The sequence below is a fragment of the Quercus lobata genome, chromosome 10 (genome assembly GCF_001633185.2).
Source record: "Quercus lobata isolate SW786 chromosome 10, ValleyOak3.0 Primary Assembly, whole genome shotgun sequence".
NCBI classification, from domain to species: domain Eukaryota; kingdom Viridiplantae; phylum Streptophyta; class Magnoliopsida; order Fagales; family Fagaceae; genus Quercus; species Quercus lobata.
The window spans coordinates 58171762-58189935 of NC_044913.1; the positions used below are offsets into that span (position 1 = coordinate 58171762).

At 33.1% G+C, this 18174-nt stretch overlaps 2 protein-coding genes across 2 annotated transcripts; both read right to left on the reverse strand.

Moving 5' to 3' along the window:
• Positions 1–3: 3 nt before the first annotated feature.
• Positions 4–16498, reverse strand: LOC115963693 (putative disease resistance protein RGA3). Its single transcript, XM_031082812.1, has 11 exons — positions 16331–16498; positions 15205–15395; positions 10265–10726; positions 9374–9795; positions 9230–9249; positions 8648–8719; positions 8517–8547; positions 7451–7725; positions 5640–5727; positions 2460–2571; positions 4–1375 (listed from the first exon to the last, which is right to left on the reverse strand). Exon 11 carries the CDS (start codon positions 1367–1369, stop codon positions 8–10), a length of 1362 nt encoding a protein of 453 aa, XP_030938672.1. The 5' UTR covers positions 1370–1375; positions 2460–2571; positions 5640–5727; positions 7451–7725; positions 8517–8547; positions 8648–8719; positions 9230–9249; positions 9374–9795; positions 10265–10726; positions 15205–15395; positions 16331–16498; the 3' UTR covers positions 4–7.
• Positions 11968–12651, reverse strand: LOC115965075 (sister chromatid cohesion protein pds5-like). The gene has a single exon (XM_031084279.1). It carries the CDS (start codon positions 12649–12651, stop codon positions 11968–11970), a length of 684 nt encoding a protein of 227 aa, XP_030940139.1.
• Positions 16499–18174: the final 1676 nt, after the last annotated feature.

Genomic DNA, 18174 nt, shown 5'->3' on the forward strand with positions numbered 1-18174 from the left:
CAGCCATTCAAAACTGAATTAACTCTTCCTTTTTAATCTCATAATCTTTCGGAAAAATTGAACAATATGCAAAGCATTTTTTAAGAGATGGTGATTGCAGATGATCAAAGCTCAATTTTAATATTGGTAACATCTTGTTGCTAACGCCTGGAAAATTCCAAATTTCATTGCTTTGAATTGCTAACCATTCACTTTTTTCATTTTTACGAGCCATTGTCCCTCCTAGGACTTTTGCAGCTAATGGGACCCCTCCACACTTTTTGGCAATATCATATCCGATTGTCTCCAAATCTGGAGTTAACGGAATTGAAGATACCATCTTCTTAATTATAGACCAACATTCATCTTCAAGTAGTTTTTCTAAGTGATATGAGGGAATTGTCTCCATGATTCTTGCAACATTGTCACTACGAGTTGTTACAATGATATTGTTTCCAATATTAGAATTAATTCCTAACAAACAACCACTTAATTTATCCCATATCATATGATCTTCATTCCAGACATCATCAAGAATGAGAAGGTATCTTTTTCCTTGCAACTCTTTTTGAAGGTTTTGAAGTATTGCATTCTCACTTTGTAATTGACTTGACTTATTGGTAAGTGATTCTAGAATCTCTCTTAAAATCCTTTTTTCATTGAAATCGTTAGAGACACATACCCATATTGTTTTATCAAAATGTTTCTTTACTAGCTCATGATTGTACACAAGTTTTGCGAAAGTTGTCTTTCCCAAACCCGCCATTCCAACTATAGGAAGGACTGAGAGTTGTTGATTGGTTGTACTAGTTAGCAAGTTCACTATTTCCAAAACATCATTTTGCCTTCCTATAACTTCTGAATGATTAAGAAAGGAGTTTGTCTCTCGGTTTGGGATAATTTCATTGTTAGTATCTACTGATTCCACTAACAATAATTTAGCAAAGCCATACTTATTTGCCAAGTCCTCTACTCTTACCAGTGATTCCTGAATAGCCTTAATTTTGTCTGCCATTGGGAGGTGGAATAAACAGGGATTGGAGGTTGAACAGATATCACGTACCTTTCTCTTCCTTTGGTTTCCAACTTCTATCTTTTGCCGGGGACTCTCGTATGCAAACTCGTCCAACACATCGTCAGCTTCATAAGCAACATCTTCAAGCATCTGGAGCCAAAACTTCACAGACTCATCTCTCACTTGCCTTCTCTCAGCATCAGTCAGAACAGCTCGAATCATGGTTAATGATTGACGAATCCCTCTTAGCTCGTCCTCGCAACCCCGAGCACTGCTGATCAGCTTAGTAGCATATGAAATCAACTTACTTACAATTTCCCCAGTCATTGAGCTCACAATTCCGTCAGTCATGGAGCTCACAATTTCCCTTGCCATCGTGCTCTGATGATAACTCAAATATAAGTCTAAAATTATTCATAAACTATTATCAATAGATCAAAGTGAAACATCAGCTTGCGCAAATGACATTTTTTTAATGAATCAAGACTTTAATAAACAAACAAATACACAATACAACAAGCTTCCTTCCTGATAACATCATCAAAACAGGAAGGACAACTACCCAACACAAAAGAACCGATGACTTTACAATTAAGAGACCATTTGGCTAAGGTGTAATAATCAAGAATTGTGTAATAATATATATGTGAATAAATATCGTTTTCTAATGATACGTAATTGTAAAGTTTGTAAATATTAGAAGTATCTAATTACCAATGGACAAAGTTTGGCAAAGATTTTATTTTATTTTAATTATTTTGATGAAGGCAATGAATTTTAATGTAGTGTAAGGTTACAACTCTACTCAACATCTTTTGATTGTATATAAATTTTGACAAATTCACCATTGGATTATATTCTCTTCCTGTATCCTCCATGTTTGCAAAATTTTTAAAAGATAAAAAATCAATATTTATGTCATCAATCAAATATTTAAATTTCAATTTTTTATAATGTGAAATTATACATAAAAAATAAGTTTATAGATCAAATAATAAATAAAATTTAATTGACATGAAATTTTACATGTATGTTAAAAACATAAAGAACATGCAATCTAACCTTTAGATTTTTAAAATATATAGTCATGTACTCATGTTAATTCTTTAAATCAAAGTTGGAGGTTTAGGCTACAACTAAGTTTGGGGTCAACTTTGTCCATCATTAATTATATTAAGATGATCAAGTGGGCATTTAGACTTTCATTACCACAACAATTGTAGGGGAATTAGCAAAAAACGATCTGTTGGAAAGATGATTTAGTTCTTAGATTACAGCTTTGAGAACAACAATTTTGTTCCTATACAAAGGGGAAGAAAAAAAAAATATTTCTTTCTGTACAAGGTGGAGGTATTAGGTTTAGGTTTGAGTTATAAAGCATAAAAATTGATAATAATAGTCATAATAGTATTGATGAAGACATAAATAAAACGAAGAATATATAATTTCCAGAACAGAGTCTTACTTGAGAATGTGAAAACTTGAATTTCGTCTTTGAGAACTAATGCACTTGATGATCTATGAAAGAGGTTGGGAATTGCCAATGGAAGGAGATCTGGAAGGCTTTGGTGTTTTGTCTATTTCAGTTAAAAGTGGAGCCTTTCACGGGTGAGAAGGTAGACATTTAAGAGCATTCACATAAAGTCTTTTTAAAAAAAAATATATTTTAACATAACAACTTTTTTTTTTTTTACATATTTTTATATAAACTATCTATTTTACATTATATATTATTAAAATATTAATTTTTTAATTATTTATTTTTCTTCATACCTATCAATTATTATCTATTTTCTTCTTTCACCTTCGATATATGTAATAAAAAAAATGTAAAATAAATAATACTAGTGTATTTTTATACAATTTTATATATCTTGACGTGGATGAATATTAACCTTAATTAAATAAAATATAATACTTTTTCTTATTATACAAGCACTCAAAATGCAAGTGCTCTTTATCAGTTGAAAATTGGACTTGAACTGGTCAACGTGAACCTCAAAAAAAAAGTAATGGAATTTCTAATACGTGGAAAATGGGTCAAACCCAAAACCCAATCCGACGCAAACAAGTTAGGTGCAGGTTTGATCAATTGAACTGAGGGGTCAAAATACAATTTTTCCCTATACTCATTAAAAGTTTGTTGGCAATTTTTGTATGTACTTTAGATCATTTTCTCAATTTTTTAAATAAATTTTTAGTAAGAACGTTTTAGTTTAATTTGATAGGTACATTCTAGTATTTCCAACAAAAAAATTCAGAATTGAATCAATTGATATGTATTGTCTAGTGTTTCATGTTTTTTCAATTGTCATGTTACTAGTTAGTTGATTAAAGTATTTTTAATATTTAGGTAAAAAACAGAGGGTTCATATAGGTTAATATAGCATATAGGTTAATCCAAATTTTTATTTTGATTTTTCATAGATCTAAAAAAAAAAAAAAAAAAGTGACTTCTTTAAATTTAGATTTAGTATATGTTTGGATTCAGCGTCCACGTTTTGCGTTTTGCATTTTGCACTTTTTTTTTTTTTTGGGACCAGCACCTCTTACACTGTTCATGTCCCATGAACAGTACATTAAGGCAAATAAACAGTAATTTAAAAAGTAAACAGTAACCAGAAATTATTTTTTTATTGTTTAAAATAAGCAGTATCTAAATGCACCCTTAGATACTTTTGATCCGAACCCAATCTCGATCTGAATCTGTCAATCCAATCATGTCTTTATTTCTTTTTTGGTTAAACGAAGCTCATAATAATATTAATTAGAAACAATCACTATCAATCTATTTACAAAAAGCTCAATTTTATACTAGGCAAGTCATTCAAAATATGCAGAGTAGGTCCTTTCTTCTCATGTTCACATTCACGCTTCAATAACTTTAACCTCAATTATTACAAATATTGACCACATTTGTGTTTAGGTCAATCAATGCTTTTTACGCTAGCTTCTTTTTAGGTACATCATAGTTGGCATGCAATTCTCTTGTATTGACTGTATTAGTATGTACAGTCTAATCCATAAGCATGTAATTACTTTATTTTTCTTTATTTTGCTTTGCCCAAAGCAAAATAATGTAATTACATGCTTATGAATTAGACAGTTCATACTAATACAGTGTGTGTGTGTATATATATATATATATATATATATATTGTGTGGGGGATCATTTTGTTTGCCTTCTTTCTCTTTAATTGTTTCATTTGATTGTTTCATCTATATCCTTTTATAATTATCAGATTTTATCTATAGGGTTCATGAGACTAAAACTAAAACCAAACTTTTTAGTGTGACCTATTTGATTGTAAATACATATTTAGTCAAATATATATAATTATATTGCATAAGTGATTGCAGAAGAAATTATTAATTGAATTAACCCCAAATTTGTAAGAAAAATACTTATATATTTAAAACCTTTATAAGTTGTTGACTATTCATGTATCATATAATACAAGATATTATATGTGATATATACAAATATTAAAAATCTAAGTCAAAAATACTATTCTAATTTTGAAAAAATATATTTATGTAAAAATAAAATAAAATGCATGTTAATGGGATTTCTACCATGCAGAAAATAATGCATCACAAAACTAGGCTCAATTGGTGAGGCAAATAGGCAACCTTGTAAGGCCCCAAAGAAAAAAGGTCTCTAAAGTTTTACCAATATTGATATCTTTGTACCACTAGAAGTATTAATTAAGTCTTATAATTCACTAATAAATAAAAGATAGTTTAAAAAAAAAATAAATAAATAAATAAACTAGTTAAAGAAAACCTTTTTAATTGGACGTCACAATTTGCTTTTCTTAGTTTTAGATTGAAAGAACTCATTTAATCTTCCACACACAAATACTAAAAAAACTCATTAATTTCCCACTAGTAAATAAATTTATATTCAAATTTTATTTAGAGATTCAAATGTAGAATTTTATTAAAATTTTTAATCATAATTTTTTTGTAATTTTTTGCTTCACTCAAGAAATAGTTTTTATTTTAGTTCTAAAGTCATTGAGTAATACAATAAATTTGTTTTAATTTGTTATGTTATATTAAAAAATAGATTTTAAATAATAATACAAAACAAAAGTTAAATAAATCTTCAACTTTATTTGAAGAAGTTGCCTTAGACTTACACCCCACAATGTCTTAAGTGAAGAATACAAAACTGTAACCTAATTCAACCCAACTGAGTCTTCATTTATCCTCAATTATTACAACCGATTCCATTGTTGGTTGATAGTAGACTCACATAGTCACACTCACACTATGCATGGGGCACTTTCGTCTTTATATATTGTCGTCTCATCTTCCAAGAAATTGCGGGCCCGTTTGATAATATTGTTCTAGTAACGTTGTTTGTATTTTTTGAAAATACATGTGGGTAAAAAAGTGTGTGAAAATACGTGTAAATGTTATTTAAAAACTGAAAATTGTTGTTTAAGTTATGGTACCAAACACCCCCTTCCTCGCATACTCCTTTTAGATGCCACTACTTGGAATAATAATATTTTGATCTTTAGTCCATTTTTATATTGATTAATCGATTAATTTATATGTTTAAGAGAGCAAAACTCATGGATTGATCTAAGCTAGAAGACAGGCAAAATAAATAAAAATTCAAACCCAACTTCACCTTCATGCTTGAATAATTTTCAGCCTTGCATTATTGGAACTTTTGACCACTTTTGCCATTGCTCAATCAACACTTTGCACTTTATCTTCTTCTGAAAAAAAAAAAAAAAAAAAAAAAAAAAAAAAAAAAAACTTAATATAATTTTTTTATTAGTGTAAATATGTTATTTAAAATATTTTATATTTTTAAAAATACAGCATCATTTTAGTATACATACGGAAAGTTCATCACAGTAATTGAAAATATTCTAGGACTAACATATTCATAATGTTTGATTTCTTCAAACGTGTTTGACGAATTGTGACTACTACAGTTTGAAAACAGCTTATTTAGTTGAAACTGAAAACATTTTGCTAAAATTACTGTAGATAAAGTTAAAAAGTAGTTAAAAAATATAGTGAAACTCATAAATAATATCAAAAAAATGCAATAAAACCCTTAAATAGTAATAAAAAAAAACTGAATAATAAAAAAATAAACTAAATAGTAAAAAAAAAAAAAACTGACTTTTTAAACCAATGCACGCAACTTCTATATCAAACCAACGTACATCTCTAACCATCACAAAAGTGATATACAAAGCCTATAATAAGCTAATTCCATAGCTCAATACTTTTCGTAGTTATGTCATCAAGAACATCTACCGTTGGATTGGGTATATCCGGGGTCAACTTGACTGGCTTTGGTCAATAAACATGTAGTAGTCTTCCTCATGTGGCACTTTCTACTCCATCTCTTGTCATCTTCCAAGAAATTGCTCCTTTATGTCGTTGTATCTTGATGGTATACACTCTGCATGGGGCACTTTCTGTAATAATCTATCTCGTCTTCTTCCAAAAAATTGGAATTATATTTTGATCTTTTATCCATTTTATATTATTGATTAATCCATCAATTTATCTTAATGATTAAGAGGGAAACTCATGGTTTGATCTAAGCTAGAAGTACTAGTGACTCCTTTTAATACAGGTAGTTTTAATTTGATCCAATCTTGACCTTAATCTATTAAGTTCAAACCAAACTCAATCATGTAGCCAGGATAGACCCAAAAAAAATAATAATAAATAAATAAAACCCGACTTCACCTAACGCTTGAATAATTTTCACCTTCACCTTCACGCTTGACCACTTTTGCCATTGTTCAATCAACACTTTGCCCTTTATCCTCTTTTGACGTATTTCACATCCACTTGTCTACGTTTGAGTCTTGATGCCTTCATCATTCATGCCACTACGTTTAATGCTTATTTGTAAGAGTAGTGTTTATTGCACACAAACTAACTCACAGTCTTGCATGCATGTCCAAACTACAGAACTTGTGCAAGTCATGATTTTCAATTGTGTGCCCCAAAACTATGTGAATTAGTTTGTGTGCAATAGCTTTTACCCTATTTGATCTTATTTGCTTTTAGAAGCCCCTTTCTTCACCATGATGCCTATTGCTAATGTACCAGAGACTAAAATAAAATAAAACAGATAAGGCATCAGAATATGATGAAGTCACTGCCTATCCAATATTATTCCACTTGATTATCAGAAAATTATCTAGGATAAAAAATAAAAATAAAAATAAAAAAAATAGAAAGAAAACTTAAAAATAGAAAAATTTCTCACTGAAATCCATAACTTGATCTCAGGAAAAAAAAAAAAATGCATCAAATTCAAGTCTCTTATTGGCCTCTCCAATTTCTTGCACAAGTCTAAAGACAGAATTTTAAATTTTATGTCTGTTTTTATTTTTGAAGTTTGAGCATTCAAATAAAGATGTATACAATGATAACCAATATGTAAGGCTAATCACAAATGCATACCTCATAATCTAGAAAAGTGTTGAAGTCACTGCTATGGAGACTTTAAGTAGGAAGCCACAACATAAGATTTGAAAAGTGAATGAATTGTCATTAATTCTGTACATTCAAGAAAGAATAGAACTATTTCTCATTATATGGATGGGAAATGGAAGCAGCCATGGCATGAAGTGTAAATGCTAGGAAAGCCTTGGCCTTACTTGATGCTTTGTCGATGGTGATACCTAATATACCCAATCAACAATTGCAGATACATTCAAATTACGGTTCCAGTTGACCTACAACCAGAAATTTTTGAGGAAAAAATAATAAGAAAGAAAACTCAAAACAATAAAATTAATGTAGCTTGAGAATCACAACAATCTTGAAGGAATCCAATCATGAGTATCAAGTTGTACTTCCATATAGTGTACACTGTACAGTAAACCGAATATTAAGTTCGTCTACAAATATAATCAAAATAGAATAAACAATTTGTCAAAGATTTTCACTCAAGTTCAGAACTAACTTCATATGAATTCAGAACATTAACAAACGTTGGTGAAGTTTCAAAATTTGAATAGATGAAGAGCCCTTACCAATGAAGACAATACAATAGTAACTAAAGATCCCTAAGCAATGTATACATTGTTAGTAGACCAGATTAAACAATTGTTGGTAGAACAGAATAAACACACATCACACAAATAATCTCATGAACTTAAGAATTGATTGTCCAAAAGAATATATCAGATTTCTGCTGTAGGGAGGAATTTGAAGATCTAAGTATGCTATTCAGGAAAATATGTTGCACTATATGAGCACACGTTTTTTTTAAAAAGAAAATTTTAAGTATATTATTAAAACATAAGTGCATAAGCTAGTCTATCTCAAAGTGAAATGTTAAACAAAAGGACATTTGAGAAAAAATATCAATTTTAGATCTTTTGAGCTTAGAATAAGAACCAAGTGTTTATCAAGATATTTGGAACATGGGCAATCTTGAACTATCTAGCTGAAAAACATGTCCTCTAGTTGAAAAATAAAGGAATACCATCATCTGTCATTTAGTGAGGCACCAGACCCTTACCCCTGCTGGTAGATATCTCAGCTTCTTGCAACTATTTAGAGACAGGTTATCAAATAAATGAAAGGTTCTCCAAATATAGTGGAAAGTCATCCACTCTTGTTAACTCTTTGATTTCAAAATATGTTACTTACGCTTGTTGGGATAGATGAGGCAGCAACTTGAGCTTAGGCCACCACCCACATAATGTTTGATTTGTGTGCAACCTAAAATGTCTGACACCCTTTAAACAAAAAAGAAAAACAGAAAAGAGAGAGAGAGAGAGAGAGAGAGAGAGGGAAACAAGCTCCTTTAACAATACAACGTATAATTTTTCTTTCTTTTATGGATCCAGATTACAGTACCAAAGTCAGATAACACCACAATGCAAAGTATGTAACTGAAAACTAATAATGAGTATGCGTTTCAGTATTAGGCAGATTTACTTTTGCAACCCTGAAAAGAATCCACCCCCCCCCCCTCTCACCCCCAAAAAAAACCCCCTCTAATTTGACAGGACATGAGAATCTTTAGTAATAGAGAAAACATAGTAAGATTTTACAAAATGTAATCCAGTCTCAGCTTTAGATTTTAAAATGAAACCCGAGAATAGATCCTTTTGATTAGAAAATGGGGAAAAAAGAAGTTCCAAAATGAACATGTAAAAGATTAAATTAAGAAATGGATACATCATCCTGAAGAACTCCATATAGCATGTACAAGATCATCAAAACTACCTATTGCTGTTGATTTGCCACTGAAACATAAAGAGCAGACAAATTTGAGAAAGAAAAACAAATTTAGTAAATAGCATACAAGATTGAAAAAAGAAAAAGGAAAGAGCAATAATAAACGATAGAAGAGAAGAAGAGAGAGCTCACAAATTTTATCTCTGGGCCACTCAACTACTTCTACCTCCTTTTCAAAGTGAACAGCAACAATATCCAGCTTTGGCTGTAATCTAAGGTTTTACAAGTGTACAAGTTAAAATAAATCCTCAACCACTGACAAATCTTCCACGTAGCTTTTTCTAGAGAGGGATTGCACATCTATCTTTGCTGGATAGTAGTGAAACAGATCTGCCTCACAACTCTGGAAAGGCTTTAACATCATCAATATTAAATGAATTTAACTGGGGATATACATAAGTATCAATTTAAAAAATATGAAATGACATTAAACTTACAAACTCGCCTCATAATTTGCAGGTTCTGGTATTTGTCAAAAGTAGGGGAAGAAAATTGTTCCTGTCCTTACACCGCCCTGACTGAGTTCAGCAGAATATTTCCTATTCCTTATTTCCCTGCCTTGGATTTCATCAAGGAGAGCACATTATGGCTAGTATTGATGTAAAAGTCTATTTTTTTTTTCATTTTAGAATAAGACATAGGTGCTTGGTAATTTGTTATCCTTAATTTCCGTTTTCCTATAGATATACTTTTCTAAACTTCTTAGAAAGCACTGACCATAAAATAAACATAGTGCTAGAATTTTGAACTAAAATTAAAAGCTAGATTTCAAGAAAAGAGAGCAATTATTAGGACAATTATTAAAATTATAGAGGAAAAACTCATTATTGGCTAAAGCTCAAGTAATATTGGGAAAATATCAATAATTTTGTGTGAGTTATAATGGATTTTTTTTTTTTTTTATAAAAGAAAAAATTATCTTTCATGCATTATATTATGCTGGGGGAAGGGCAATAAATAAAAAAATAAAAAAAAACCAAAACCTTTACTAGAACGAGAGTTAGAGAGCTGAAGGACCTAAACCTGTTCATGCATTAGTGGACCGCAGTTGAAATACAAGTACCAAGTTTTCCTATAGACAACATCATGCCCAAATTTTATGAAAAACTTGAAGAAAGGTGAATATATTAAGGAAGGAATATCATATACTTTATTAATAAAATTTTGATATTTTACTCTAAAAAGGAAAAAAATACTAGTATTAGGGAAGAGAGAGTAGAAAGTCAGTTTTGGATGAAATTACCACCAGCTTTTTCTGATATCACATGAACTTCAAGATGCTACTAAATGGATGACATAACAGTCTATCTGTTTTAGATGACAATAATGGAAACCTGGGGAGTTACCTTTGGCACATTCTTCCATTGAATGATGACAATCTTGGACAATAAAATATCTAATAGCTCCCATAATGTGGGAGCACATGCATCAGCTATGCCCAATCAAAATTGCTGTATGCAACTCCTAAATAGAATTTTCCGTTGTCTTCTAGGGGGGAATATTAATGCCGTCAGTAAGATAAAAACAATTATAGTTTCACAAATGCTAAAGGAATCTTTCCTGACCATGTACAAAGCATTATAATATATAATGATTATTTTGAAAAACCATCTCATATGAAAACTAAGCAGAAGTATACGAACCAAGCACAAAAGATTCCTTAGTTTGTCATTATTCATGTATGTTGAGTACAAAGTATAAAGACTCAAGTTCTTCAAAATTTGAACCCATAATGAAAAATAGACCTACCCAAGCATTCAGAAAATGGGAAAAAGCATGTATAGAAAAATTCCATCATAAGTACCACTCTACGATCAAGCAAAAGAATAATATGTTCCCTCTTTAACCTGAAGAAATCCTAAACCTCTTATGAGTGTAAGGAACTTCTATACTATCAGAAAATCTAAAATGCCTAATTTAATGAGCTCGACTTTAAAGTTTAAAGTTTCTATATGGAAACGTGACACAGGACAATCAAAACAAAACTGAAATAACAATAAAATAAAGGGATATGATCTAGGAGTCAGCACTTAAACCTTGCTTGGAGTTAGCACCAAGTGAAGAAACCACTAGGAGTCAACACCTAGGGTGGACCTTGAGTCAGCACCAGATCAAAGAATGACCAAACGGCCATTGTTTTCATTCATCAAAATATCAACTATCTCCTCAAGGAGTACAATAAGTTGCTTATAAAGGACTACTAAACCTTAGTTCTAATTGGCTAGAAAACCCTAATTGCCTTATTACGAAAATAACCTTACTTCCAAATTAAAATATTAATAACCTAATAAACTACTAGGACCTAAAACATAAAAAATACAAATGACTTGCAAACATAAATAATACTAAATAAAAATCTTCTTGTGTCTCCCGCATCATTCTCCTCCGGTTGGAGAAAACTCGACCTCGAGTTTTAAAGCATTGAAGGATTAGGATGCTGACAAACCTTAGGGAATCACCTTAGGGAGCTCAGGGAAAAGAAAAACCTTGAATTCCACCATATCAAACTCATTTGGAATAACAAAATCAATGTATGGAATCAGTATAATATCGTCTTGAACCTTATGAACCATAGGAAGCATTGTGGTTTTAACATCTTCGACTTCACCAAGATGTAGATCTTCAAGGACTGTGGAGGGTTGATCAGAAGCACGTTCAACAACTTCAACTTTCACATCATGTGCACCCTTAAGCTTGCTGGGTAGTTTTTGAATGGGTGCCATTATCTATTCTAGCTGGGCATTAATCCTAGTGATTATTTGCTCCCCCAATGTCCACGAAATAGGTGAAAAATTCTGATTTACCTTTCTTACAATAACAAAAAGTGAACTAAGAAGATCCAAGGAAATGTCTTCACTTTCATTTATGACCAAACTCATAATTGTTTCCATGGCTGAAAGTACAGCAGGTGGATGGTTGAACCTAATCATCTTCAAGAAACTTTGAAACATCTCAACAACCAATGCATCACACTCAAGATCCAACATCACCAAGCATAACTTGACCTTTGCAATGGTATCAAGAATTGAAGTCACCTTCTTATAAGAGCGAGTAGACACATGAGACATATTTTCACATGCTGCCACAATCAATTGAAATATTTCCTTCATTCGCTCATCCTTATATGGGGCATCTGGTGCTGTTATTCTTGCAATCTCAATAATGGAAGATACAACTAATACCTTCACATCCATTTCAGCATGTCTCAAAAGTTTATTATTGATCAGAGCCTTTACTAAGGGAAAAAGTGCATCTCGTATTGATTTAGATGGTACTTGCTCCACGTTTGCTAACAAATTTTCAACTTCATCAAGAAGAGTAAGGAGGTCATCAATGGGGGAAGGAGGGTTAAGGAATCTATTCCTAGCCTCCTTAAGCTGCTTTTCAAGTTCACTATGAAAGGAAGTCATTTTTTTTTTTTTTTTTGTGGGGTCCAGGTCTAGGTTGCACGGACACGACATTTTTGGTGTCGTGTCCGCGTCCGACACGTGTCGGACACCGAAACAGGACGACGCGCCAGATTCCGGTGTCTAGTGGTGTCCCTTTTTTTTTTTTTTTGGCTTCTCCGACACGGCTCCAACATGGCGCCGACGCGGTTCCGACGCCTCCAACACGCCAGCAGTGAAAAAAAAAAAAAAAAATCACAGATTTTGACCGGTAAACTTACCAATACCATTGATTTTGTGTTAACTCTAAAATAATATAGCAAGTTTAGAGTCTCTTAGACTGAAAGTTGAAACCACATCTCAAGTTCTTCTCAACCCACCCTCCCTCTGTCGCTGCCGCTGCCCTCTGTCCCTCGCCGGAGTTAGATCGGGCCGATCGGCGAGCTCCGACGTCAATGCTGTGCCCTCTGTCATCTGTCCCTTCCGATCTCTCTCTCTCTCTCGGCGCGGACCGATCTCTTCTTTGTTCTCTCTGTTTTTTTTTCTTCTTTCTTTCTTTCCGATATTAACTTGAATGTACTGTTACTTATTATAACACGTTTTGTTTTTTTTTTTTTTGTGTTTTTTTTTTTAACTGCTGTTGTGGCCTGTGTGCCCTCTGTCCCTTTTTATATATATATATTTTAATATTAGTTATAACTTATAAATTTGTTTTTGTGTGTCCTGCTATAGTTTTATTTATTTATTAAAGTTAAATATTGTAAGTGATTTTACTAAAATGAATACTGAAAGTGCTTGAAGATTTTGTGTATTATTGTAGTACTTTGGGTGTTAGTTTACTTATTTGTAGTTCTTACATAATTTAAATTCTAAACATAAATGTATTTTGTCTAAAAATATTAAAAAATATGCCTAAATATAAAATTTAATTAATTATTTAACCGTCGTGTCCCCGCCGTGTTAGTGTCCTTATTTTTCAAAAATTGCCGTATCCCCGTGTCCGTGTCCATGTCGTGTCCGTGTCCGTGTCCGTGTCCGTGCAACATTGGTCCGGGTCTCCTACTTTTAAAGGAAAACTGGTGTTGTATAAGTTGGGCTTAGGGCTTGTTAAAAGGATCGGGCTATGGGTTTTGTAATAGGATGACTTTTTTTTTTTTTTAATATTGGGTGCTGGCCTACTGGATTAAGCTAAATTTATAATGGGCTGTGTTGGGTTCTTTATTTAGGCCAGGTAAAATTGTGTTTGAGTGGCTAATGGGTCAGGTACAATTTTGAGAGACAAATGCACTAGGTTTTTTTTTTTTTATGTATAAAAAAAAGCTTGTTTACGTAAATGGCTAAAGAAGGGAAATAGGGGAATTTAGACAAGCCAGTGGGTTACCTCATGAGATTGGATAGATGCAAGTTTGGCGTTGCAATAGAATCAGCGACGTGCGAAGCTAAGGCTTCCGATGGTGTTGTGGTTGTGGTGGTTGGCCCTTCCAACAGCTTGTGATGGTTGTGGGCAGCGGCTTTGGAATGACGGGGTGAGATCGGTATTAACGAATTCTTGTGGTACTGTTCTGGTGGAGTGGATTATGGGTTTTCTGGATCTGGTTTCCTTTATGGTGGTTGGCTTTTGTGTGGGTATTGTGGTTTGATGGGATGAGAAACATAGCAATGAATTTTTTTTTTTTTTTTGGGGTGATATTATCTGGTTCTTTCCTGCAATGATGCTTCAACAAATTGGTGCTTGCTCTAATACCAGAATTGACGTAGGACAACCACACTATTTCAATGAAACAAATAAACCACAAAATAAACCCTAGGAGTCAGCACCTAAGGACTGACCTAGAGTCAGCACCAAACGAAAGAAGGACCAAATGACCATTGTTTTTATTCATCAAAATATCAACTATCTCCTCAAGAAGTACAATAGGTTGCTTAAAAAGGATTACTAAACCCTAATTCTAATTGGCTAGAAAACCCTAATTGCTTTATTACGAAAATAACCTTGCCTCCAAATTAAAATATTAATAGCCTAATAAACTACTAGGACCTAAAACATAAAAAATACAATTGACTTGCAAACATAAATAATACTAAATAAAAATCTTCTTGCGTCTCCCGCATCAAAACGCTTAATGTATACACCCTGTGTTCTCTATGATTGAATAGCTAAATAAAGAACACCTGATGTTGCTAGATTCGTTAGAGAGAGTAAACTCGTCAACGATTTTAGAAAGGAAAAAAAAAAAGGAAAAAGAGGAGGTTGGTGATAACTTGCCAAAATTAGTTATCTTCACAGTTATTGAATTGCATCATTACAATATGGTCTCAGTTGTAAAAGTTTGAGCAATATTAGATTTGATGAGTTCTTACCCTAGTTGATGATAGACTACCACCAACACTAATCATTCAAAAATCACGAATATATATTGAATTGACAAATTTTCTTTTTCTTTTGCAATGTAACAAGTTAGTAAACATTGTAGGAAAGGAAAAATGATAGGGAAGAGGGGGTCAATGGCATGAATAGTATTTTTTTTGGATTGAATAAATACTTTATTAGTTAGAAGATAATATTTGAAAACGTACCAACTTTAATGATATTATTTAGCACTAAAGGCATATCCTTAGGTCACAGTTACCTGCATATCATTTTTCACAATATATTTAAGCTTTCATGAACTAATGTGGGATGCATGTACTTAAACAAGGCACCTACTGCTTGTGCACAGGTCTCCCGAACAGGAGCAACAACCTGATCTGATACATAATCACCAAATCTGCAATAAAATAAAATAAAATAATTGAATTTACTGATATATGAATACACAAACACAGATCAGAAATATATATAGTCTACTATTCCAAATAGATTAAGAGGAAACCGAATCACTCAAGTATACAGTTCATATATAAATATAAATATATCAAACTGTACCGGTCAAAGACACAATAGATGAATTGCACATTCTTGAAGAAATTCACAGTTTTTTAGCCACAAATTCCTAGCTACTTTAACGAAGTTCATCAGCTCACAATTTTCAGGAATATTTTTCAGCAGATCTGCTTTTCCAATGGAAACCTTATCCTCAGCGTAACCCTTCATCCCTGCAGTATCAGCAGCATCTTTACACGAATATCATGCACCATCAAGAAAAGATTCTGGCTCAGCCTTAACAAAAGTAACATTCAACTGGCCATTATCCAGCCCAAAGGCAAATTCCACCCATGATCAACCTCCATGCAGACATCAAAATTACCAACCTCACTATAAGAGACAATATTGGCCATTGTGTTGAGGATGACACATCTTCAAACGTAGGCCTCCTCAGATTTGGCTGAAGCCCATCTGATGAAACTTGCATATTCAAATCAATCAATCAATCAATCTCTCTCTCTCTCTCTCTTCATTGTATTTGATATACCTTTATCTTCTACTTCAACAAAAACTGCACCATCCCAGCTCAAGTCAGGCATAAACTATGAAGCACGGGAGCATTTCGGGACTCAGGTGCGGGTGCAGGTGCGGGTGCGGGACTCGGCAATTTTTGAAAAAGTAAGGTGCGGGTGCGACGGGACTCGGCGATTAAAAAATCATTAAAAATATTTTTATTTATATTTTCTATATATTTTAACTATTAAAATATTCTCAAAAAACACATTACTATGCCTTGATTCACAAAACAAACAAAGAAGAAGGAAAGAAACACATTACCATGCCTCTGAGGGTCAGAATTTCGGCTGTTCCGGTGAGTTTCAAGGCAGATTTTGGCCGTTTCCGGCCTGTTTCGGCCATATCGGTCGCCGGCCGATACGGCCCAATTCTAGCTAAATCAGCCCGGTTCGGTGCAAATTGAAGCCAATTCAGCGCGAATCGAGCCGAGTCGGCGCGAATCGAGCCGAGTCGGCGCGAATCCGAGAAAAAAAAAAAAAAAAAAAACTCAAACGCAGCACCAACGCGTGGGCAACCACATCGGACGCCGCGTCCCACGTCGGACTCGAGTGCGCCACCCTCCCAGCCGCATCCGTGCTTTCTTGGGCATAAACACCCCAGTAGAAGCACCTTGTTGAGTAAAAATTTCCCTCAAGGCCATGACACTACCATGGCGAACCTCCCAAACTATCAAAAACAAAATGGTAGAAGGGGGAAAAAATCGCTTGCCTGGATCAAAAATATCAAGGATGAGTTGCTCAAAAAAACTATGGAAGGGCCACCGCCCGTCTCCATCATGCTCCAAGCTGTCTTCGTCATTATTAACATCCAAAAATGACTGCATAAGAAGCCAAAAGCAAAAGTTTGTACCTTATAATATGCAAAAGCCAAAACATAGAATGGTAATAAAAAAACAGTGCTTTGGCAACCAAAACAGAGAATGAATAATATAATACAATGTTGAAGCTCTAAACAACAAAACAACATGTAGCTGAAGATATCCACAATGCACAGAAAACCAAAACTGCAGATCTTCAAAAAGATCTTAATACTGACTGCTAAGAAAGCCATTTTATCCTTATAACATTAGAAGAATGCATGGCTAACTGGTATTGGTTTTCTGAGTAACAGTAGAAATTTTATTATGTTTTTGGGCATTACACAGTTCCAGGCATATTTCTTATACTTGTATTTAGTTTTCAGTGTCAAATGTAATTTTTTAATTTTCTGGTTTGTAGGAAGTGCTGTTCCAATAGTCCATTGGCTCTTATTTTGGTTTTATTTGAGTTTAATTATTTAGTTTGGGCTCACAAATGAAAGCCCATGGAGTAACTCTTATTAGGAGTCAAGAAGTACAAGTTGCACTAGAATTAGGTACTAGTCATCTATTTATATATATGTAATACTTTCTATTCATGAGGAAGTTTCATAAATTTTCAGTAGCTATGAAGCTTTGTTTAAGGTTTGTGTGATACAACCTTTTCCAAGTTGTGATGCCAAGGAAATTCTAGATGTAATGTCTAGAAGTTTACATTTTTGTCCTTCCATTTCCATCAAATTTAAACCTAGCAAACACACATTGATTTATCACCTTTAAAATCCTAAAATCAAAAACTTCAAAATCCTAAACCACTAATCCATCAAATAGTTCCAAATAACCCAAAAAACAGCCCAATTACCATTCAAGGGTTACTGCTCACATCCCTGTAAAAGCAACCCAGCCCTCAGGCTTTCAGCCTGGTTTCATCCTCAAAACCTACTATGCTTTTTCGCCATTAGAAACCCTATATTCCTTGCAATTTTGCAGCCTTTTTCCCACCAAAACCTAACCCTAATTCCTCAAAATACAAGCTGAACAGAGTTTCAGACATCATTTGACTTTGTTTCCCGTTGTCCTAAGTCAATGAGACAGAAAATATTATAGAGAATTACAAAGAGGTACGCTCAAGCAACAAATTTACATAACAGTAGTAGACCAATAAATAACTCATGTTGAGAAAAAAATTTATTCTCTCAAGCAGTAGTAGATGCATTTGTGGCAGATCATTTGTGTAGACAAAATGGGGATCTCCATTGCAATGTGCTTTTTACAAGATCGATTCAAGATTAGGAATTGGAGAGCTTAC